The sequence below is a fragment of the Phallusia mammillata genome, chromosome 4 (assembly GCF_965637545.1).
Source record: "Phallusia mammillata chromosome 4, kaPhaMamm4.hap1.1, whole genome shotgun sequence".
Lineage (NCBI taxonomy): Eukaryota > Metazoa > Chordata > Ascidiacea > Phlebobranchia > Ascidiidae > Phallusia > Phallusia mammillata.
In genome coordinates, this window is record NC_137255.1 from 9,803,609 (window position 1) to 9,827,230 (window position 23,622).

The window sequence follows — 23,622 nt, forward strand, 5'->3', positions numbered from 1 at the left end:
AAGTGTTATCTAGTTAGTTTTTTTTTTTTTTTTTGAGTCAATAATAATTGCAAATTTGGTTGTGTTTTTGTTAAAAGGACCCCTGCATTCTTTTGAACATTGTGAAGAAAGGCTGGTAGCATTCATAGGCGAAAACATTTCTGGAGTATAAATGGCATACTATAGCGTAAATCTCCGCTTTTTGTTTATTTATTTGTTTGTAATTATTTTATTTGCTTCTAAAATTCGTGCCCAAATCGGAATACATAGTCACAAAACCAAGATGTTTACAATTGTAGCACATTTTCTGCAAACGGAATGAAAATCATAGTTAATTAGTGGTTTATTTGAAATCGTTTTGTTAATTTTGGAATTATTTATTGTTTTATAACAGTGGTTCTTAACCGGGGTTCGGCAACGCCAAATCAGGGGTTCGACGAAGGTCTTTTTGAAGTACAAATACTCGTTTTTGTCAAACTTTAAGGGTCGAAAGTCGCTAAACACGGCAATTTTTATTTGCCAAATATCAAAACACTGAAAGGTTAAACTTAGGCAGGGGTGTTTTAAACATCTCTAAACAGTTTTTGTGGTACGAGTATTACCAGCCTAATAACCATATGTGTCAGACTTTTTGATCGCCTATTGTGTGCCAACAATGCGAACAAAACAGGTCCCAAGCATCACAATATATATTATTACATTATAAACACTTACGACTGATTTCCTCGCTGTGCAGCTCAATCTGTGCACCGAGCTAGAAATTAATCTGGGCTTTTTGGGCGGTATTTGATGGTAAATACATAATGTAAGGCAAGTATTTAAAAAAATAAGCAGGTAAATGGCGGCCGTTGGTAAAATAAGAATCTGCGATGCGGCCGTTTTAGAAAAATGGTTGTGCACCCATTCACTAAGGTTTTATTTTCTTTTTTTGACTAAACAAGAGCACTGTTCGCGTTGTTCGTAAGCAGAAACACAACGAAATTTTGTTGGCAGCAAAAACTAATTTCTTTATCTTTTTCATGTTTGTGTACAGATGCTAAAAACAAAATGCTTTATTTTGGTAAAAACTAAAAATTGCCGGAATTAAAGCAATCATGAAACAAGTTGCTTGTATTACTATGTCAGAATTTAACAAAGTGACAATGAGTAACTGTTGGCACTGCGTTTGAACAAAAACTAATTATGATCCACCAAACAAAATGGGTCAAAAACCTAGGATGTAACTTTGGGGTTCGACCAAAGGCTGAAGAATATCGTAGGGTTTGGCCGTTATAAAAAGGTTAAGAACCACTGTTTTATAACAATAGCAAGTTTCTAATAATTAGCTGGCCACTTAAGATGCTATTTTTCAATTAAAGATCTTCATTATGTAACTAGCAAGTCAGGTATTCATGACGAAGCGAAATATAATTGTTCCACTGTTGAGCCACAAGACGAAGTTTCACTGCAACTATCGGTTTGTGAAACATGTTAGTCACTTTGGTATCCGAATCGCTATTTCCGTAGAGAGTCTGCAAAAATAGATAGTTTACATCACAAACACATTTTGTTGGAATAAAGTTGAAAATATAATAATGGACGATATCAGAAAACCGATTGACAGGGCTTTTTTATGTTCTTCCTTACGCACACGAGCGTAACATGCACAAGATGCGATAAATTATAAATTATATTTGCCTTTACATATTCACATTCCTTTGTTGCCAGTAATTAGGCTACCACATATTTGGGAAACATACCTATTTCAATTGACTGTTTACAGGGATTGATACTATAGCCCAGGTACTTTGTTCGTTTATCTGTCTTATTTTTTTGTCAATTGTGACAGAAAAAATGTTTGAAATAGATCATGCTAAATTTTAATTCGAAAATCAAAGTAATTTCGTTGCAAGATGACAAAGCCATGCTCCAAAAAATAGTTACATCACAAAACACATTTATATCTGTAAATCCTTGCCTGTTGTGTAATAGCATAACTATTATATAGAACACTTAACATCCATAAAAACATAGCATAGGGTTTTTGTCTGTGACGAACCGCAAAATTCGTGATCTTGCTTAAACTTATAATGGATCAGTGTTCTTGAAGTGTTAAGGCTTTATGATTAGGTCTTGTTGTGGTAACGTATTTTTAGAAAACAAACGTGTTCAGATATATGTAACATACGCGTTGGTGAATGGTATATACCATGGGTGGCCAACTTGTTAGTCGCCAAGATCGACGAAAATTTTCTTAATTTTACACGATCGACTGATCAGTAGTCATTTAGGCTGCCACTTACACAAAGCAATAACGCACATTTCTTAATGATATTTGATTGACAATTACCACATATTTATAGTCATAAGTTTTATTGTCAAGCATCACCTAGTTCTTACAACAATAAAACGTCGCATATGTACATGTTTTTTAAGCTTTAAAATCTCTCCAATCAATTGCAATTGCTTCGTTAACGCAAACACTCAAATTTGTGACGACAAACATTGTAATTGGTACGACATAATTTGGTGTCAAAATCACAATTGTTACGCAACAAAGAAAGTGACATTTACATAACTATTGTCTGATTGTACATTTGCGCGTTTTGTCAAAATGACAGAAGTGCTGTTTTATATTATTTAATTTGTTTTTTAATTAATAAGCTTTTGATTAGTAATGGTCAATTTAGTGGCGATCGACCTGTCAAAAGCAGACGATCGACCAGTCGATCGCGATCGACGTGTTGGCCACACCTGGTATATACAGCGCCACACACTGTAAGTTAAACAAATATCACAACCTAAAACAAACGCTGTAAAACGACGACTTGCATCGGCCTGACTACGGGCATCTTTAACAGTTTGCCATTCATCTTCATAGGGCCGCATGTATTGGATCGTATACCTTGTTACCTGATTCCTTCCTTGTGTGATAACCCTAGTAATTTTTGTAGTTTTAACTAAACTTACCTGAATCCATTCCCCAGCTATTCCTAATGAAACAATGAACGATAATTAGGCTTCTAATTAGCAAAGCTGCATTCTGTAATAATTTTTTTACGGGTTTGAACCCAGGACACTCTCGGGGACGAATCCCGCAATATTCTCATAATATTTTTTTATCATTTATGACCAAAAGCTTTTTGCGTTTTGTGAATTTTTGTTTAAAATCTAATATTGTCAACTAACGTTTATTGGCCACCCACGATCCGTAGTGTAGTCCAGGTCTGTTTGGCGTATCCAGTCTACCGTATCTATTATGATGAAAGTCGTTGACTGATGGCCCATAATATGTAGATGAGGAGATAGCATCGTTCGATATGTAACCACTTTTCAGTCCCAACAAACACAAGCAATCTGCCGATAATTTTTTATTAAAAATGCCAAAAAATATGGAAAGTTTTTTATCATAACTGTTCTCACATATCATAAAAACATAATCTTCAGAGAGTTTGGACATTAGAAGTCTGCGTGTTATCTTTGACGTTACCCCAGTCTTTCATTTACCTTTTTTGTGTAGTTATGCAAAAGCTGTCGGCAAACAACTAAACTTTACTCAACACATATTTCTGCTATTATTTGTCAGTAATTAAGTTCACTTAAAAAGAGAACAGCAAAAAAAATGATATCATTATTTTTGTACAAAGGGAAGCGTATTACTTACGTCGAATTGCTTCAAGTGACACTTGAGACCAGCCTTTACGAACTGTAAAGCATAATTTTGAAATAAAATAAAATTTGATAACCAAGTTATCAGCAAACTTTAATGAAAATGTTCAAATAACTATTTCCTATTGTAACGACCGCTAGGTGCGCAGCCTGGCCCTGCGCCGTTCGTCACACTAGGTAACCCTTTTTGTAAAACGCGCCCGTCCTACAGCCTGTCCTCCAAGACGACCCACTCTTGCATTTGCAACGAATGTTCTTTTTTGGCGATAATAGGCAACGCTGACGAATAAACCAAGACGACAACGTCAATAGCAACGGCAACGGTTTTTCTGTAACCACAAATAACATACATAAGCCATACGTACACATTATGACGTCATAGCGATAACTACACAATAAGCAGTTTTAGCAGTACACACAAGGTTTCAAATTAAATCTACATTAATCGGTCATATTTTACATTAGATTACTTCCAAATTACTCATAACAAGTCAAGTTACTGTTAAAATACACATTAACACAAGTTAAACACAAATTAAGTAAGAACATAAAACATACCAACTGTTGGGTAACCAGGGCTTTACTAGCACGCGGCTAGAGGTTCCACAACTGACAATTCAGCATTTTAGCTATTGCTTTTAACATTTACAGTTTCACTATAAACAAATAGACACAAGAATTTAGGATAAATTCACTTAAATTGACTGCAAACCTAGCAACTAACGCAGCTCACAAAAACGTGGCGTTCAGAGCACATGCTCTGTCGCGGATGAATATTTCAATACGTCACGAATAAAGGGGAACTTAAATCAGCCAAGCGGAACAATTAATTCTCGCTGTAACACCTATCTTCATATCCAAAACTTCCTGAACCAAACAAACCAATTTTACATTATTTGTTTCATTATATAACATAAACGTTGAAAATCTTACCGGAAACTTGCGAAATCACAAAAAGTAGAATAACTTTTGAGCATAATTGGCAGTGTAGTAGTATGCCTTTGTGAACAACAAAAATTAGTACATATCAAAACATATTGTTACATCTTATTTGCCAGTAATTGCCGATTTCTATTGATTCCCGCATTTCCTCCGTACAGCTTGTGTTGTAATCTATTGCGTTGTGTGACGTAATAATCGACTGCCAGTTTTGTGTGATAACGCAACGTGGTTTAGTTCTTTTCGTTGCTGACTTCCGTGGAGCGCGGTGCTGCGTCGGTTGAACTAGAAAAGGCTGTTTATTGTCGTGTTGACGATTATTGGTGAGTCACTTTGTACAGATGTGTTTAATGTCTCCCCAAGCGTGAATTATTATGATGAATGCGAACTTAACTGCAATGACCTAAAATGTCATTCGCTTTGTAATAGTTGTACTGTACGTGTAGTTGGCTTCAGACGAGGTGCTTACGTTGCATTTTATTTACGCAGTATTCCTGTTTTCTCCTCACGTGAAGCGTGACTTATTCCTGTACTGTCGCCCAACATAGCTTGGTAAGGACTGTGTGTGACGTCATAAAGGCGCATTGTGGTGATATATGTTATTGTATGTTTAGGTGTGTACCAGTAATTGATGCGAGTTGAATACTCTTGCCATTTACTCTCTCCGGTTACCACAACAGTTCGTCTCTTGCCGTCCTCTTTGTCCTGCATTCAAAGAATTCGCCTAATAAGATCAGCAAGACACCTATCTGTGTGGACTGCTTGTTGGAGGCTATTAGGAATCGCGTTTCAATTCTCTTCTCGTGTGACGTTCCGCGCTATAACCGGAGCGCATATTTCCAAAATGTTTCCGAATTCAAACCACAGGGCTTTTTCAGCCAATCACAGCAGCGGAAATCTGCGGGTTGCCGTTACGTCACGTCTAGGTTGCTAAGCGGTTATTTTGACTTCAGTATTGTCGACGTTGCAAGTGTTATGTCAGTTTTGATTCAAAAAAACGTTTTTACAAGTCAGAACATGGTGAAGACTCATGCATTTTAGATGTTTGAACTGAAGGTAATGTTTATTGGGTTATGTATAGCAGTAAATTATACACACATAATTTTTATTGAGTGTAAAATAGCTTTTGTGCAAAATATTTTCTATTATTAATGGTATGTGTTTGTTTAGGATAGCAACGCATCCCCTTCAATCAATCAATGTTAAAATTTGACTATGTATATGATGAGCACTGCATGCAGGCAAGTTAGCATGGCATAAAAACAGTGTATTATGCCTCATTGTCTCTAGTGCAAGCACCTATGATCAACGCAATTTAACACATTATGCATGCCATACCTTGGGATCAACAAACTGTTCCTAATCTACAAAGAAGAATGGTTTATAATTGTACACAGTGCAGTTCTGACATAAGTGTACACTAGGCACACCATTTGCATAGTTGTTCCAAACAACTCAGTTTTTAGTATTTTCAGTTTTGAATGTTGTTCTGTGCCACCAATGTATATGTTATTTTTATTGTGCATGCTGGAATTTTGTCGTAAGTTTACAATAAAACAAGTGATCTTGAATAGCAAATTGAAGTAGTGTGCTTGAGAGCAAATGCAGGATTAAAAAAGACTACTACAGTATAAAGTAAATGATGAGAAGAATTACTTGTGCTAGCATATTCATTGTTTTTCTTGTGACATTGAAATGATAATAGTCACAAAAAATGTTGTACAGAATAGCTACCACCTAAAAACAGCTATGCAGCAGTGTCAGAAATTTATTTTCCTTATCTCACCTCATGTGAGCAGCTTTTTCTCAGTTATATTATCTTTTCTTGTTTACACCAGTTTTTTTTATTTGCAATCTCGTGTATGAAACAAAACACCTTTTTACCTACAATGCTCTAAATTAGGGTTAGCAAGGTTGGCTATTGACAGTACTCTATATGACCAGTCTTATTTGTCAGCAAGTTAAATTAGTTTGTCTTGTCCTTGCTACACAGGCTATTTATTTTCCTTCATGGTTTACATTAGTTTATTTATTTGCAATTCTTTATGTGGAACAAAACAGTTGTACCTAAATTGAAACATTATATCACTCATTTCAACAGTCCTCCAAAAGTTTGTTTATTATGCATGCAGTAACCACAGTTAATAATAATCAGTCAACACAGTTCTATAAAGTAGATCCAATGATCTATTGGTATCACATTCTACATGATAGTCAATATGTTTACTTGTACAATAACTTTAGTTACAGCTAAATGTCAAGCAAATGCCTTTTAAATTGGATTGCTTGATGTCTCCGATCTGCCCTGCCCTTTCATGTAGTCCATCCCTTCTCAAGGTTTTATTTGTTTGGGCAGTGCAACTGCTCTTCCTTGATTCCAGACATGCAGGCCTAAGCTCTGGTGGCTTAAGGCACACTAAGCTATAGGTAATCACTTTGGAGCATGGAAAAGTCAATTCTAATTGTTAAACAGCAAATATGATTATGCATCCATGCAGGTTCTCAGATAGCAAATAGCCCAACCTACAATCCAATAAATTAATCAAAAGCCAATTGCCCTAATCTACAAAATTACAAACCAAATTAGGTAATAATAGTAAGCAATATGATATAGCTGATCTTATTTGTGCAACGAAATGAGCAGAAGAGGTAGAGTTCTTAAACCTTTCTAATGTTTTTTTAGTTTCCTTTTAATTAAAGTCACTAGAGTGCTTGATCTTTATAAACTCAGAACACTATTAAATTTAAGAAAAGTTATCTGCAGTGTAGTCCGGACATTCAGTCACTGGTTTATGAAATGGTCCAGCAATGCTATCAGACAATGAAGCGGTTGGATTGATTTTCATGGCATTTGAACAGCCACCATGATCTAATGTAGATGTGTAGTGGCCAAATCACTAAAGAATTCCACAGATGGGGCCTGCTCCTGACCCAATGCAATGCCCGCATACATTTGCTTATGAGGTGCTGATCCCTGATACATCCCCAATTGGACTACCACATAACAGGACTGTAAGTGAGGCATTAGTCTGATCCAGATTGGTTGTAGAAGCCACAAACACTATCTCAGAAGATTGTAACATCATTTTGTGGATTCTTTCAAAGCGGATCTTAGCCTCAGATTCTTCAACAAACTTCTGTATGGCACAAAACAAATTTATACCACTTTATGCCCAAAAGTTACATTTATGCCACTGATCTCAGAGATAGTACACAGAGCAGGGTTTTGGATTATGGCAGTTGTTAGTGACTGCACTCATTCCATCTGTAACAAGCAACTTTAATTGGTCTCATGGGTTTGTAATGCTTGAGACACTGACAATCATTGCCAAAAATACAGGAAGAAAATCTTTTTAGTAGATTCACTGATGTTTAGCTAACCAAGGTTTCCGGCAGCTTTAAGCAAGTGATTGTGGTTAACTGTCACACTTACTATACATGGATGAGTAGAAACCAACTTATGTGATGTTTAGTTGACTTGGTGTAAAGTTTGATCATAACATCCATAGACACAGGACACAAAGTGTTGAATTTGATACACCAGCTTCCTGTTGGCAAAACTGATTAAGATGGCATTTAAAGGTTTCCCCAAAATATTTTAGGGTTGAGAAATGTTTTGTATTCATTCCAGCTAGTAATAGAAAATACACAAAAAGACTCAAGCCACTCGTCCCATTCTTTTGCTGATTGTAAGGTCAATCTAAAAACCATTTCTTCATTTCCTTTTGTTACTAATTTTTCTCCAAGTTCCACCATTTGCTGCAGGGAATCCACTTAACAATATCAGATGATTATATTATAACTGCTTCCAAATCGATTGCTCAGAGAAGCAAACTCGAACAAAATGACTCGTGCTGTTAAGTAAACCAGTTGACCTTGGTCGTTAATTATGTGAAACAAAATTGTTGTACACATTTGTAGCCTCAGACATAAGAACATTAAATTATCAGATTCTTAAATTGTGACTTGTCCATAAAGATCATTATTTGTTAAAATCGTTTCGGATGAAATGAATCAGTTTAATCGACTGCAAATTTTTTACCACCAGTTGAAAAAATCAAATGAGGTAGCAAAAAAGCAGCCTAAAATCAAATTTTGGACATCTGATTTCAGTACCAAGATCCTTTTAGCAAGTTTATAGTTTGGACTAAACCTGCTCTTTATAAGCCTGTTGCCGACCCGGCCGAACCCAATAATTAAAAGATCAAATAAGGGTCTAAAACGTAAAAAACCAATTTGGCAGACACGACTAAATAAACATCTGCGCGTGATGCCACATGGTGCTGCGTGAATCAAATCAATATACACCTTGCGCACATTGGTGCAAAAAAGTCCAATTATGACGCGGATTGCGACAAAGTTTTTCATTTTGAAAACTGTAGAGTGACCTTGTGTTAATCTGTGTTTCACAAAAGTCACGTTTGCATCCTTCTTGAGAACATTTTGCAATACTGTAATTGTCATACTAACAAAACCAAGTTTTTTCAGTCTGAACCAGATACAAGTGCGCAGTGTAGAAAAGCTATCTTGAAAAACAAATTTTAAACCGTGTCATGTAATACAACATTATACAGATATATTGAAATTGTAAATTTAACATTGGCCCAAGTATTTGCTTTACGAACACGACTGTGGTTAAAAACACGAAACTCTTGTTTTGCCTTATATGTCGCCCAACGTTGTTGTGAAAAAAAATATGACTCATAGTTCCTAAAGCAGTGGTTCCCAACCTTTTTTGTTACATTCCTCCCTTCGCCCATTTTCGAACTATTCATTCCTCCCCATAAGAAGAAAAACAAATATAACATTAAAAATTAAAGCATTTTGAAATAGACCTTATAATTAGGGATGTCCATTCAGAATCCTTCACCAAATGTGAACCGGGTCCAAATTATAATAATACATAATAATGTAAAAACAAAAATATTCTGTAACATTTTCAATGTAATTTTTTTGCAGTTTTTATGAAATTCCTCACCTGAACTCATAAAATTCCTCCCTAGGGAGGAATTCCTCCCCGGTTGGGAACCACTGTCCTAAAGCATCATGATAGAGAAACTTTATTCATGAAATCGATTATTATCATTTAAAAACATTTACTAATTCTGGTATATGGTGTCACGCAGCAACATGCCAATAAATCATCAAAAAGTGACTGTCCACTCTAACAATAATAATGCCTAATTACTTTGGGATATCCCTAACAAACATTCTATAACACTTGCTGTGTATCATCGATACTACCCTAAAACTGAACGTTTCCCGTCTGCTTCAAATCAGTTATTTATTTTTTTTAAATAACCTTAAGCACAACGCCAAAAAAGCATGCAGATAGAAACAAACTGCCATTTTTGTGAAATCTGATAGAATTAAATATTCACAAAACTCTAATGGGTCCATATTTACCAAATCGAAAGTTTATTTGGGTACATTCTTTGGTTTGTAAATACTTTTAACAAAACTCGCATGTAGGTTAAGAAACTCTACAAAAAATCAAGGAGGAGGTGTCTTTATGCCAATTAGCATGTTAAGTATTCGAGTCTAAGCGCAATGTGTGTTTGCCACTCCATAACTGTCAGACGAATTTGGATAGCTTGAACTGGTTGTTTGAGCATGTTTGTCATCTTTGTGTAATTGTCTTGGTTTCCACGAAACTCCTAACAATAAAAAAAACATCGGTGTTGTGAAAAAGATAAATCTTTTTTTATTGAGCCGTAGATTAAGTCAAATTATTACTTCAGCATTTGTCGCTGCTTAAATTTAGTTAACTGTTTTGCTGCATCCAAAAAAATAACAATAATTAGAATTAGACCAACTAAATGTATCAACGCGAACACATTTTTTATATAACGTGACATAGCTAAAAGTTAAGTATATTAAAATGTAATCGGAATTATAACCAAAAATAATGCAAAACACATTTTTCTTCTTAGTGTTAGAATTTCTTATAATCACCAAACCAAAAACAACATATTTAGTCGAATGAAAAATTAAAGCTTCTGCTTCTAGCGCTTACAGTGTTTGAACTTGCGTCGCGTACGACGTTCCAATTTTCATTGCCTTCGCTTTTGTAGTCGATGTTGAACTTTGTTACCCATTGTAATTGTGTATTCCTCGCTTGTGTTATAACACCTGTTATGGTGGTCAGCTTGTCCAAGTTGATCTGAAGCCATTCGCCTACAGTATCTATAATAATCAGAAAGAAGAAATTAATCAGTGATTCAATGACTCTTTAAATGACGTGCCGCTGCTTGTTAAAGTGATTCCAAAGTATACCGCAAAATTTTTGGGTTTTTTTTTTCAGTGCAAACATTCTCTTTGTTTTCACACTGATGACGAGCGTAGATTGCAACGTTTAAAATTTGTTTCGTCGCGCTTATCCACCACAACTCTTCAAGCGCATTAATTTTCTTTTGACAGCTTTTATACTGTTAGTGTGTGGCGAAAAGAAAATTTGGTTTGGTAATTCGCAGCTTGTTAAAAATGTTTAAGAACCACTGTTTAAATTGACGATAAATGTTACTCATGAAATTGTTGACTTTTGTCTTTATTGTACACATATATAGTCTACTAGTTCCGGCAAGCCAAACTTACTAGTTTCGGAAAGCCAAGCTCCAACTTGGAGAGGTACCTCTATTTCTTGCCGATCCAACCTTGCATTACTTGCCTTGTATGCCCTGGCGAACTCGGATGAAGCACTGAACGCGCTGTCTGGTATAAAACCTGTTTTTAATCCCAGTTTACATAGAGACTCTGAGAACAACAAAAATATATGAACGTGTGTGCAGTGTGAGCGATAAAATAAACTCCATTACAACTTGCACGAATCACTCAACTACATTTAAATACAAATTGTCAGTTGGTCATTAACGGGTCTGTTTGTCTTTCTTGTTAATGTTAACTTAATGCATGTTTATCTGGGCATTTTAAGTGACAATCTTTGCATTTAGAAGTTAGGCTCAAATACAAACAATTTTTTAAAAGGATTACTTTACCTCTGTTTGCTGCAAGATCCACGTTAGAAAATTTTGCTACCAAATCTGAAAAAGGGGAAGTTTTGGATAAAACACACACTAAATACGCCTGGCAAAAACAATGTGATATATGTTGAAATGAGGCCGAATACAGAATTACGCAAACATCTACTGGGAGTCAATACCGTACCTGCATCAACAGCATTTCAGATTTATTTGATACCTTACCTTCAAGTATTACAATGTTGTCACAAGATTTGATGGCTGTGCAGGCTGTAGAACAACCTAGGATCAAAAATGAAAACATGCCATGTATAGTAGTGCCTGTTATTTTTTATTGCCTGTAACCAATAGCAATGTCTTTCCAAAATGTCATTGTGCATTTGTTTGCCAACCAACATAGGGACGATAGAGACTGTTATTTAGAACACCAGTTTTGTGGGATTTCTATAACCCATTATTGTTATACGTAAGTTATCGATAATGTGGTGTGGATGTAGCCTAAGTCTTTAATAAGCATCTTATTAAACATTATCATAATCTTACCTGTTAAAAGTGCGATCTTGAAAATAACAAAACAGAACATGAACAAATTCATCTTTTTCGTTCGCCTAAACCTTTGCAATAACAGTGGTTACTTACGTTCTAAAACATAGGTAAAAACATGTTTACAATTATTTCTACAATTTTTGGTGTGAAACTGCATGAGTTTGTGATCTACAATTGTATTCGTTGTTAAAAAGAAACTTTGTTTGATAAGCGAATTTCTCAAAAAAAAACTTTCAAACATACCCGATCGCTGGATGCTACAGTAATTGCGCACATAATCATTTGGGTCTAATGGTGACTGATAAAAACGTGACTAATCCTTGCACACTTTTTAAAAGCATTTCATGTTGTCAACATAACAAATTTAGTGGTGATCAAAGTTCTGACTGTTCTATATCAAAATATATGTTATGGTCAGTCGGAAATAGTATTTTATGATCAATCTGCTATGTAAAATAGTAAATTTTAGTTGTGCCCAAAATTTTGGATTTGTTTCTGGATGTTTTTAAGTGTTACTTTCTTTCCAACGTTTGCTGGCTTATAAGTAATACTATTTCACTATTTCATGGTACGTCAACCCTTTGTTGGCTCGTTACCAAATCAAACTGATTTCCAAAGCGTTATCACATGTGGCAATGCATGGCCTAAAATCTCTAAGTAAGAGATACCAAAAACTTCCATAATAAAAACATTTTGTTGCTTGTCAGTTTGCTAAAGACTAACAAAAATGCGATTGCATCATATCGGTGGGGATTGATCGGGTTTATATTCCGTCATTTCAATAGAAAATACTGCAATGATTCATATGATGTTTTTTCACCAAAACAACTGCATACTGCTGTTACAATCATTTAGCTGTTGTTTCAGTTGAAAAAAAATCGACCTAAGCTGTGAACAAACAGATTTTGTCATAGTTTTGTTGTGTGTATTTCCGAGTGTCGTCTTTCGACCATTTTTTTTAAAGTTTGATGTGATGTAATAATCGTTTAACAGCTAGAGTGATGGCAATATGAATCTGAATTCAGACCCAACTTGTTATGTACAGAATACATTTCCTATATTGGTAAAATACAATCAACGAACCCGACATAAAATATACACGGATCGATAAAAGATCTTATATTTTTTCTTCTTTTTTTCTAACATTTATTGAAGTTCTGTGCCTGTCACAGCTTTCTTTATTCTCTACTTGGCATTGAACTTTTGTACGTTATCCATGACTCCAGGTGGTGAAATTTGTCCAGCTCTGCAATCTCGCAAACAACTAAAAATGCGAGGCAAGCTATAACTTTTTAGTATGAGTCAATTTCAAATAGTTTGATTTTTTATTTAAGGCGTGTGTTTTCAGATCGGCTTGGACATGTATTAGCACCCAACAGAGGTAGAGTACAAACATGTATTTGTTCGCATTGATATAACAACTCAGCTTTCCTTAGCACAACAACTCTGCTTTACTAGTGAAGATTGGTAGTTGAATACTTGTCGATTGGTACTTTAATAATAAAAAAGTTTCAAAATGTAATTCAAAGCTGTAAAATTCTTGACGATAAAACGTCAAAATAACATTTTCAAACACACAACTGTATTTTTTGTGCTGCAAGACACTCTTTGCAGGTTGGGATTGCAGACGGGTTTTATTCCAGAGAGCGGAATTACCGAATCATCTCAATGGAACAGCGACGATAGGCACTATCCTAAAAAGGAAGACTCGATCGTGCTGACATTCCAGGTGGCACTGTAGTCGGAGTGTGGGTTGCTTTAGAACAGGGGTGTCCAACTCGAACACACCGCCGTGCCAAATTTAGTTTCAAAAAAATATACTCGCGTGCCAACGTTTGGTACTTTTTCCAAACCATTTCCTAAACGTCTTAACAGTACGGGCCCCATTTATGATAATTCAAAAACATTTTATTATGTCTATGCGACACAAGATACAAATAGTTTGCAACGGGGCTTAAGTTTTGTTAAAAAACGAACAATTTAATTAGTGAGTTGTGTAACTTTACTGCTGATAATATTTGCTGAAGTTAGAAAGGCCAAGAAGAATCATTAGAAATAAATTCAATTGCGTGACAAATCCTAATGTTTACCATCTGAATTTGCAAAAGCTAGTGTGCCATTTTCAAATGCTCTGCGTGCTCCTTTTGGCACTCGTGCCACGTCTTGGACACCCCTGCTTTAGAACTTTATGATACTGTGTTGCCATATAATCGATCATGTTTTCGGTTACAGATACCACATAACAATTGTTACGGCAGCATTAATATCTTCTTACAGATGTAGCAAGTGAATGGATTCAAGTGTGAAATACAAAAATAGGTTCGATGAAAATTGGAAAGGAATACGTGACAAGAGATCTAAAAAATGTAAGTACCTTATAATCTAAACTTTACATCAATAAAAAAAATCCTGCATAATTTTACATCCATGACATATTGACTAGGTATAGTGCCTGTTGCTGCAAATTTGATTATAACCCGGTTGCTGTATTCAACCAACAGAACATTTTTCAACCAACATTGTTTTTGTAAGTAAGCTTTGCTCTATCTTCGTATAAAATTTCGTTTGATGCAATATTGAAACGCGGGTACAGTATACAGCCGACTACCGCTTATGATTATATATCACCAGAGACCTGAAATCCTAATCACCAACAACAACAAAATCAGCAGATCTTTCAACTAATGCAAGATAAAATTCTTCTGGTTTGAAATGGGTCGTTATTACAGGTAAATCTTTGTTATTGTGTTGAGGAGTTTCGGGGAAACACCGACAGCGACAAAGAAGTGATAAATATGTTCGAGGGTCCGGTTGAAGCAATTCAAATACGAACCGTGAATTATGGCCGACACCGTTTCGTTGCATAACGGCATGAATACTCAACCAGCTGGTGACAACACTTGAATTTGTCATTGATTCTGTGTATCTACCGAAACTTATCACGCGTTAAATCGGTTCAAATATTTCCCTTAAAATCGGCTCAACATTCGTTTTACTCTTTAAGTGCTGCATCGTTGTGAACCCTGTACTGTTTATGGAGTACAGCTCTTAAAACGGTTTTCTAGATTCTAGTCTATGTGACAATTGAGAATAAGAACGTAGTGGTTTGGTTTGATAGTCTTTAGATCTAAAGTTAAACTGTTTGTTTTTGTGACATTTGTGAAATTAGTCATATTGACTAAAGAATTCCGATGTAACTGTGTGCTTTAAGACTTTACAACTATAGTTTTTGGGATGTTCTTCGGTTTGTGACTTGTGTATCTTCGTGCGTTCGTTAGTTTATTTTTTTGATCTTATGCTCAACATACCCGATCAAAACAACCGAATACCAATCAATTAAGATTTTCTTGCCTCCATATCCCTTATTTTAACTAATCTAGTGTAAAGTTCTTTGAAATTACGATAAAATTTGATGACAACCTCTCGTTAGAACTTTCAGCATCAATTGCGTTGACGTTTGCCAAAAAATATAGTTATTTTTTGCATGTATCTGGCTCCAAAGCAATTTGGTTCTTCAAAACAAGGACCTTAAGGCTCTATTTTACCATCACTTTGTATTGTAAAGGATAGTAAACGCTAGCTGGCAAATAACCAAAAAAATACAGATTTCTGTTTGTCAGTTCAAAAGCAACCCGTTAAAAACAACCTTTGCAGAGTGACAGATTAAAAGTGAAAATGTAAGTTATTAAATTGAAAAGGATAAAATAAATAAACACATTGCCGAATCCGTAAAGAACTTGTCCGTATCCAAGCAAGAATGTGGGCTCTTTGGTCATGATCAGCTCGTTGTGTCATACACTGTACCAAGCAAATCAGAGGATTTAGTTGGGTAGTATAACGTGATGGTTCGAAGCAGTTGCTTGATTATTGTGAATCCAGTTGCACTGGAGTGCCGTAGCCTGGCTATATTAGCTATACAGCCAATTTCTTGTCATAAACTTCACTGATGAAACATTATCGAAACAGTGTTCATTCGATGCGGCTAAATTTATTGAAGTTGAAATAGTACGATTTAGTGTTAATAAGCAGCAGGAAAGTTGAAATTTAACAACCGACCTTTTCATTTAAATTGTTCTGTTGGTTGAACAGTGCATAACGTCACGATTTCGTCAAATCTGTCCAAAAGGTTTGTTTTAAGCATTTTTTAGTCGTTTTATGTAATTAGTCACAATGCAATGATTCAACGCCACCTGTTTCTAAATACAGACTGCAGGCCAAAACAGTTGTCATCTGTCAGCTACGCTTTAAGCACTTTTTTAACTAAAGGATTGAATATTCAAATCGGGATGGGCAAAGCAGGTTTTGTCACGTTTTTGTTATATCTTTCTTCAAAAGTCGTCTTTCAAGCAGGTTGGTATTTGATGTATTTTCACAATTATGCATATTTAGTCCCAGTTTTACTTATCGAAATGGCAAAAATTTGAGTACATGTTTGAACTGACAATCACTATTTCAACTTTTAACCCAATAATGCTTTCAGTAAAAGTGAACATCATCAATCAATATTAACGTTTTTTAATTATTCTGCATCTTTGTTTGTGGTCCACAAATGACTCATCGCTGCATTTTAGAAGTGGTGTTTTGTAAAAAAAAATGTAGCTGATAGTGACAGTTTGTAAGTTACTTTTAATTAATTACAGATAGTAAAATTTGTTCGGCTCTGGAATATTGCAACCATATTAAAATGTATAAAGGTAAGTCAATAATGCCTATTTTTATGCAAAAGCATGAAGTATTATCTACAAATAAAATATTAATTACAAGGAATTTTTTTCGACATGTTTTTTCTGCATTAGACCAAGAAACAAAATTTACATTATTTTTTAAGAACGACTTGGAGAGTTTCCAAAACTAAACCTGGAGGCCAACAGAGGTATGAAACATAAGTTTTTCTTTATATTTATTTGATAGACAGGCTCTTAGTTTCGTTACTGGAATATTTGTAAACAAAAAATACCCAGATGTTCTACAATTCAAGTTTATGCTGGAAAAATTGCAAAGCTCTTTTGTCATGACCCCAACCTACAAAAAGTTATATAAACACATAACATGTTTTTCGCCGCAAGATACTCTTTGCAAGTTGGGACTGCAGACGGGTTTTATACCAGACAGCGCAATTACCGGATCATCCTACTGGGATTCTGCCCAGGACGAAAAACATGTTCCAAGCCACGGTAGACTGGATCGCGCTGGACATCCGAGTGGAACGTTGGTTGGGGCATGGGTTGCCTTAAATCGTGAGGAACTGGTGTTTATGAATAACTTTTTACCATGTTTTTTGTTAAATTAATATCTATTAAAATTTGCGATTGTAATATATCTTTGTACAGAGGTAGCTGGTGAATGGATTCAAGTCGAAGTACAGAAGCCGACCACCATTACCGGTGTTATAACTCAAGGTAGAAATTATGGTGCGATGTGGGTGACCAAATTTAAAGTGGAATACAAAACTAAAATTCATGAAAGTTGGACGGAGATACGTAATAAAGATTTACAAAATGTAAGTATTTCAAAATCTTATTTTTGGATACAGACATACGATCGCTGCTTTTCCATTAGCACACTGGCCAACTATAGCTGTTGCAACAGATTTGCATTTTTGCGCTGCTTGTGATTATAATTGGGTTACAATGCTACAAGTCATCTGAACGGTCCAAATCAACACAATTGGTTTGAATTCAGTTTACCTTATATAAGCAAGACTTTATATTAACATTGAGTTGTAACCCTATATCGCCTTTCATGTTAAAGAGAAACTTATTATTGCTCTTGAGATTTTGTAGGTTTTTTTAATTAGCCAAGTTTCCTTTGAGAAATATTTATCTCCAAAAAATCAATTACTTTTATATCCGTAAGATTTGAAATTATTAAGAATATAACAAGAACAAACAGGTTTGAAACAATAGAAAACACTATTTGAATGCTGTCATTATTTTAACAAAAATAAGTCTTAATTCTTGTTTTTAGGAGTTTTGGGGAAACAGCGACGAAAATACAAAAGTAATGAACATGTTTGAGAACCCGGTTGAAGCAATTCAAATACGTATAGTGGTTGTGAGTTGGAATAATTTTATTGCCTTGCGACATGAATACTTAACTTGTTGATGGTAGATTAATTATGACTTTGGCATGAAATTTGTGTAGCACCTGCAAAAGTGAAATTTTTCATCATGATCCTTCGTCCTTTACTTTGTGTCTATACGTTTTGACATTGGCCGCATACTGATTTTGCAAATATGCGCTTCCTGACCTTTTATTTCAGCCAAAGTGATGGATCAACTGTTGATAATTCAATAAACATCGGAAACTAACTACAATGATACGGCTATGTCTGGTGCAGAACAGCAATGTATTTCGCTTGTGCATTCTCAAACAATTGGTGTGCAGTAAATGTTATTGTGATCACATCTTGTGTTAATTACAAACATGCCATTGTCAAGAATTTCCGTATATATATATATATATATATATATATGAAAGTATATTTTAGATGAGTTCACGTAGCATGTAGATTTGATCTGCAGCAACTGATAAAAACAAACAAAATTGACATGGTTTATTTGTGAATTGTATTTAACAAAACAGATCTCGGGTAGTTGGACAACTTATGCCGTTTCATTTAACAAACATCACGCTTCACACAACTTGCATTTTGTTCGAAAAGGGGGAATGAAACAGCTTATGGACGTGAAATTAGTAGGAGCAAATGACAATTCGTTTTACGTCATTGAGAACAAGGTCAAATAATGTTACAACAAAATAGCAGGTAAAGTGTTGACATAATAAATACCGTCGCGTTATTTAAACAGTATGAAAGCAGTAGAAAATACATAATTTTTGTTCCGAAATTTTCCACTGATTCGAAAATTATTGGCTTAATGTGTTTATTGATTAACATTTTGAACACAAGAAATAAATATATCTTTAACGGCGTATTGTGTCAAATTAGAAATTGCTTGATGTGAGTGACCAAACTTTGAGTGGGCTACAAATTGAAATTGATAAAAATAAACAGAATTTCGTGACAAGATTAGATTTATTTTCAACAGAAACTAATTCTACGAAAAAATGACATCTGAATCTTTTCAACATCTCTTTGACTAATAAATAAAATATTGTGCCCATTTGAAATTTATCTGCCTTCGTGGCACATACTTACATTTTCTCGCCTTTTTCAAAGCTCTTTCTTCTCTGCACTTACAAGATACAAAGCGACGTTTTCCTAATACGCTCATGAAATGACGCATAGTTAAGCTTTGCACAAATACTGAAAAAATACTACACCAGCAAATTACATTTCTGCTAATTTCACATAGGTAGTATTGTGCCAAAAGCTTCACAACAGCAGACTGTTTGTCGCATTATCATTACTATCAAAGTACTGAACTGTCACAAAACAAGCCGGTCTCAATTTCTTGCCAACTTATCTTCTTTTGCGGTAGTTTCAGCTTTCTTATGTTTCACCACTGCCATGTTAAACCAAAGTTTATTTGCAGTAATGATGGTTGGCCAAACATAAAATGGCATCGTTTCGACGTTGCTTATGACCACCCAATAGTTGAATTATTATCAGTGTTTTTGCTGCCAGTGTTTCTAGGTTGAAGAATGTATGCTGACATGATGACTATGATATTTCGTGAGGCTTGTAGAGTGAAATTATGACGTAATATACGCCTGGGTGATTTCTTTCTACATAGTTTTTTTTTGTACTTAACTAACAGCTACACTTGCTGTAATATATATAGAAATATATATTTGCTTGCCGTAACCAGTTTTGAAACAACTGTTTTGTTCATACAGACAGACAAGTTAGATAACTTTGCAGGTTGCTTGCGGGAGGAACAATTTCGGTCACACGTTCGTCTTATCGCCCTTTTTTCCATCACGTAGGTTTCAACAAAAGGTAGGCAAGACTGTATCTTTTGGCGGCAGACGTGACTAGTCTATTTCCTAATTTGACCGCAGTTTTGTCAAAAAGGTGTTATGTCACGCCTCAGAAAATCATTCCAGCTTTAATGCCACAATCCGCACGACTTTGGTTAGCCTTACAAGTTACAACGTAAATTACATTTACGTTACAGAGTGTAGTCACATCGTATCAACACGGTTTTTACTCATAAGACAACGGTGTTATTACTGTCGATGTCCATCGCCAATATTGCAATGTTTATTTTATTGTCAAAGACGGTTTTTTTCTTTAAAAAAAAATTTTTGCCACAAATTTTAAAAAATTTTGGGCCGAAATATTCCGTTTTTGGTAACTTGAAATAAAACGGGAAAAATAAAATATTGCTCATTTTTTTTTGGAAAAGCTTTACGTTCCTGAAAATCAAAGTGATAAGCGCCAAATTTCGGGGCGGCTAGTTAAAAAAATGCAATTTAGTAGAAAAATTTTATAACGTAAAAAGGTGGCAGTTTAGGTTTGGCGCTCAAATTTTGGGGTCAAATCCCAACGGATTTGAATGAAACTTGCAGGAAATGCAAATAAGGGTCATTACTTTGCACAAAAAAAATATCTACTTAAAAATACCTAATGGTAAAAATTGATAACCGATTAAATGTTATTACTGCCAAATTACATTTTGGAATAAGTACGATCTTCAGTTTATTTTTAAAAAACGCAAGAAATTGACACTTAAATGCAATGAATCACACACATATGCAATTATGAGGTATTTGGGCTTCTATATTGTAAAACTCAAAAGAAAACATTGAAAACCCACCTAAATTCGCTAGGCTGAAGAAATCTGGTACTGACGGTTCGATGTTTAGACACTACCTGTGTAGGTGAAAAACTAGAGTTCTCCGACTACGATATAGTCTTAGTAGATTACCCCAAAAGTGCCGAAATTCAGATTTTTTTAACACCATGACCTCGCTGCAAAATGGGATTAACGGGTTTCAAAACAAACTTCCCCTTCAAACACCGCACAAACGGTGGTTTGGGCAACAGGTTTCCCAATCTGGTAAAAGCAAATCAAAATCTTAAGCTTAATGCCAAAGTAGTGTTTAAAGCTCCTTGGGCGGAACACTAACCACCAGAAAATGGCGCAAACTACCACAGCAAATGAAACATTCAAATCGTGCCGAGCTTTTATTACCTAAATAACAATTGTGCGTTTTTCGTTTATTGCTTAGAACTGAGGATACAATTAAATCGGCGATACTCATACTATTTATATTACATTGCAAAACGAAAAAAATTTATGACTTGGTTACAACTTAAAACATGTGTACTAATAAAGGTACAAATCCTGCGAAAAACACCGACAATATTAAACAAATCGAAATGTTTTTGTCGGCAAATCTAATCGAGCATACAGAATTGGAACACAGCGTGAGAGCGGTATACTAAAAATTGTTTCACAATATAACTAAGTAATATATTTGCCATTCTAAGCAACAATTAACAAAGATAACGTAAATAATATAGATTTAAGAAGTGTTTTTTTTTCTAACTGTGGTTTTACATGAAACACTAAACTTCAAATCTTGGTAAAATTTGAAATAGAATGCTTGAAACTGTGTTATTGAACTTGCATCGGATTTTCTGCCACCTGTAGGCTTTTGTTTGTGGTCGTTATGAAAAAGCTTATACCTAAGGCGATAGCATAATTAACCGGCAAAAATATTACGACAGGAAGACTTCCTAATGACTGAAATAATGCTCTGGCAATAGTGGCAAAAACAATTCCAAGTGGGGTCTGCAAACACGTTATCCAAATACCAACAAACGTCTCGTCAATTGGGTAAGTTTCCTGGGTGACAATTTCGTATATTAGAACCAGCGCTGCTCGCGAACTTGCGCCGAGTAAAAAGTTGCAGATAGACAGGAATATGTAGCCGGATTTTAACCAAGCAACAGTCATGCCACACGAGAAAATTAGTGTAACCAAGCAGCCGACAATCGTTGCCACTTCGTAGTTTTTGTATTTTTTCACTAATCTGCCCATTGTCAATGTTCCAATACAGCCGCCTACAGCATTTGCTGTCAGGAGATAACCTCCTGCTTGGTTGTCAGATAATGGTAGGTTTTCTACATCAGTAATGGGTTTAATTATTTGCGAAATAAGCACATTCTGAGCAGAGAAGATTTCCAGTGACATTCCATACACAAGCGTCGAAAGCAAACTTTTATTGGTCAAAACAACCTTGGTTAAATTCCAGAAATGATGAAGATTAAATTTAGTGGGTTTATTGCCATCTTTAAGAGCTTGAGCCCTTGTTGGAGGTTTTGGTGGTTGGTTGGTTATAAAAATTACCAGTAAGATGTTGACTATTGCGGCAATCGCCAGTATGGAACCATACATAATAATCAGTTTAAACTGATTGTTTCGCAAAGATTCCTCACCCTCAAAGCTACTTGTGTTAGTGAACTTATAAAGTATTGATACAGGCAATGCAGAGCCAACTGCCATACCACTGTATATTCCAAAAAGCTGAATTCCTATTGAAGTTCCAATCTCGCTCTCTGGAAACCAAAGTACTGCAAAAATGGGTGGAAGGGCGTACAACAGAAGAGACGCCACGCCCACGAAACCCTGTCCAATTACCAACACAGCAAACAAAGATCGATGGAGAAGTGATGCAGTAAAACATGCATAACCAACTGTCAAAAAACTTGCCGCAGAAATACTTAAAAAAACGGAGCTTGATTTGTCTACTGGAAGCAAAAGCAGTGAGTGGCAACGTAACCACAAATGGCGCCACATAATGGGATATTGTTGCCCCAGTCCACCTGCCAATAGTTTACTCCAAAAAATGCCTATCAATCTATCAACTGTGTTTATGGTTTGTGACAAGGCGCTTGTATGTGCAGGTTACCTGATTGGTACAGAAATATTGAATGTATTGTTTTGGCAACTAAATTTGTCGAAGAGTTTGTTCTAAAAACAAATGGGGCTATGGCGTTAAAAAGGAATTGGTGGAATAATCACGGGTTATTCTTCTTTAATATCTTATTTGCACTCTGTGGAATAATTTTACCATGCTGCCAATTTTTGTTGCAAGTTTCATTTTAATAAGCTATATTGAAGCGGGATATTTGTCTTTGTCCATGTATGGTTTACTGATGGCATATACCACTGGACTGTCTTTTCGACAATTGTATATTATAGGGTATAATCTTTATCACTGTTGTCCATACGTGTACATAGTTTAAGCTTATTTAAAAAATAAAGCCATTTGACCCGCGTGTGTATTGTTTCATATGTTTGATTGATGTAGCCTAATATTTGACGAAAAACACATTAAACCTTAATATTTTCCATTGTAAACATAGGCAATTACATAAAATAAAGAAATTCGAGTAACATGACAACTTTGCATTTGGAATGGAAGTGGCGGTGTAATCCAATTTATACGTAACAATTTTCAAAAAGTTACATAACAACATTACACCACTGTTATAACATAAACATGTATTTTTTGCCATACCAAAAATACAAAAAAATACATGTTGAATTTGCTAATTATTTGCAAAGTCGCATTTTTAGGCAATTTAACATTTATTACATCAATAAATATAACACGC

At 35.2% G+C, this 23,622-nt stretch overlaps 2 protein-coding genes, 1 long non-coding RNA gene and 2 pseudogenes across 5 annotated transcripts; 1 reads left to right on the forward strand and 4 right to left on the reverse strand.

Annotated features, from left to right (window-relative positions):
* Positions 1–712: 712 nt before the first annotated feature.
* LOC145223877 (retinoschisin-like) lies at positions 713–2,847 on the reverse strand. 2 transcript variants are annotated; one of them, XM_080090278.1, is made up of 2 exons: positions 2,791–2,847; positions 713–1,490 (listed from the first exon to the last, which is right to left on the reverse strand). In XM_080090278.1, exons 1-2 carry the CDS (start codon positions 2,845–2,847, stop codon positions 1,353–1,355), a joined length of 195 nt encoding a protein of 64 aa, XP_079946404.1. In that variant the 3' UTR covers positions 713–1,352. The 2 variants fall into 2 exon arrangements, 1 of the variants encoding a protein (XP_079946404.1); XR_013859515.1 differs by lacking the exon at positions 2,791–2,847 and adding an exon at positions 1,719–1,837 and having other exon boundaries at positions 1,442–1,490.
* A 1,020-nt stretch (positions 2,848–3,867) lies between these two features.
* LOC145223878 (uncharacterized) lies at positions 3,868–4,689 on the reverse strand. Its single transcript, XR_013859516.1, has 2 exons — positions 4,186–4,689; positions 3,868–3,956 (listed from the first exon to the last, which is right to left on the reverse strand). It is a non-coding gene; the product is annotated as an uncharacterized LOC145223878 (long non-coding RNA).
* Positions 4,690–7,523: 2,834 nt separating this feature from the next.
* Positions 7,524–9,030, reverse strand: LOC145223433 (uncharacterized; annotated as a pseudogene).
* A 1,044-nt stretch (positions 9,031–10,074) lies between these two features.
* Positions 10,075–12,371, reverse strand: LOC145223434 (retinoschisin-like; annotated as a pseudogene). The gene is made up of 8 exons (XR_013859476.1): positions 12,333–12,371; positions 12,183–12,185; positions 12,087–12,102; positions 11,769–11,825; positions 11,562–11,606; positions 11,161–11,372; positions 10,583–10,752; positions 10,075–10,223 (listed from the first exon to the last, which is right to left on the reverse strand). The product of XR_013859476.1 is annotated as a retinoschisin-like (transcript).
* A 4,729-nt stretch (positions 12,372–17,100) lies between these two features.
* Positions 17,101–18,194, forward strand: LOC145223436 (lactadherin-like). The gene is made up of 3 exons (XM_080089860.1): positions 17,101–17,362; positions 17,426–17,589; positions 18,057–18,194. The coding sequence occupies exons 1-3, from the start codon at positions 17,101–17,103 to the stop codon at positions 18,192–18,194; spliced, it is 564 nt and encodes a 187-aa protein (XP_079945986.1).
* The last annotated feature ends 5,428 nt before the right edge of the window (positions 18,195–23,622 follow it).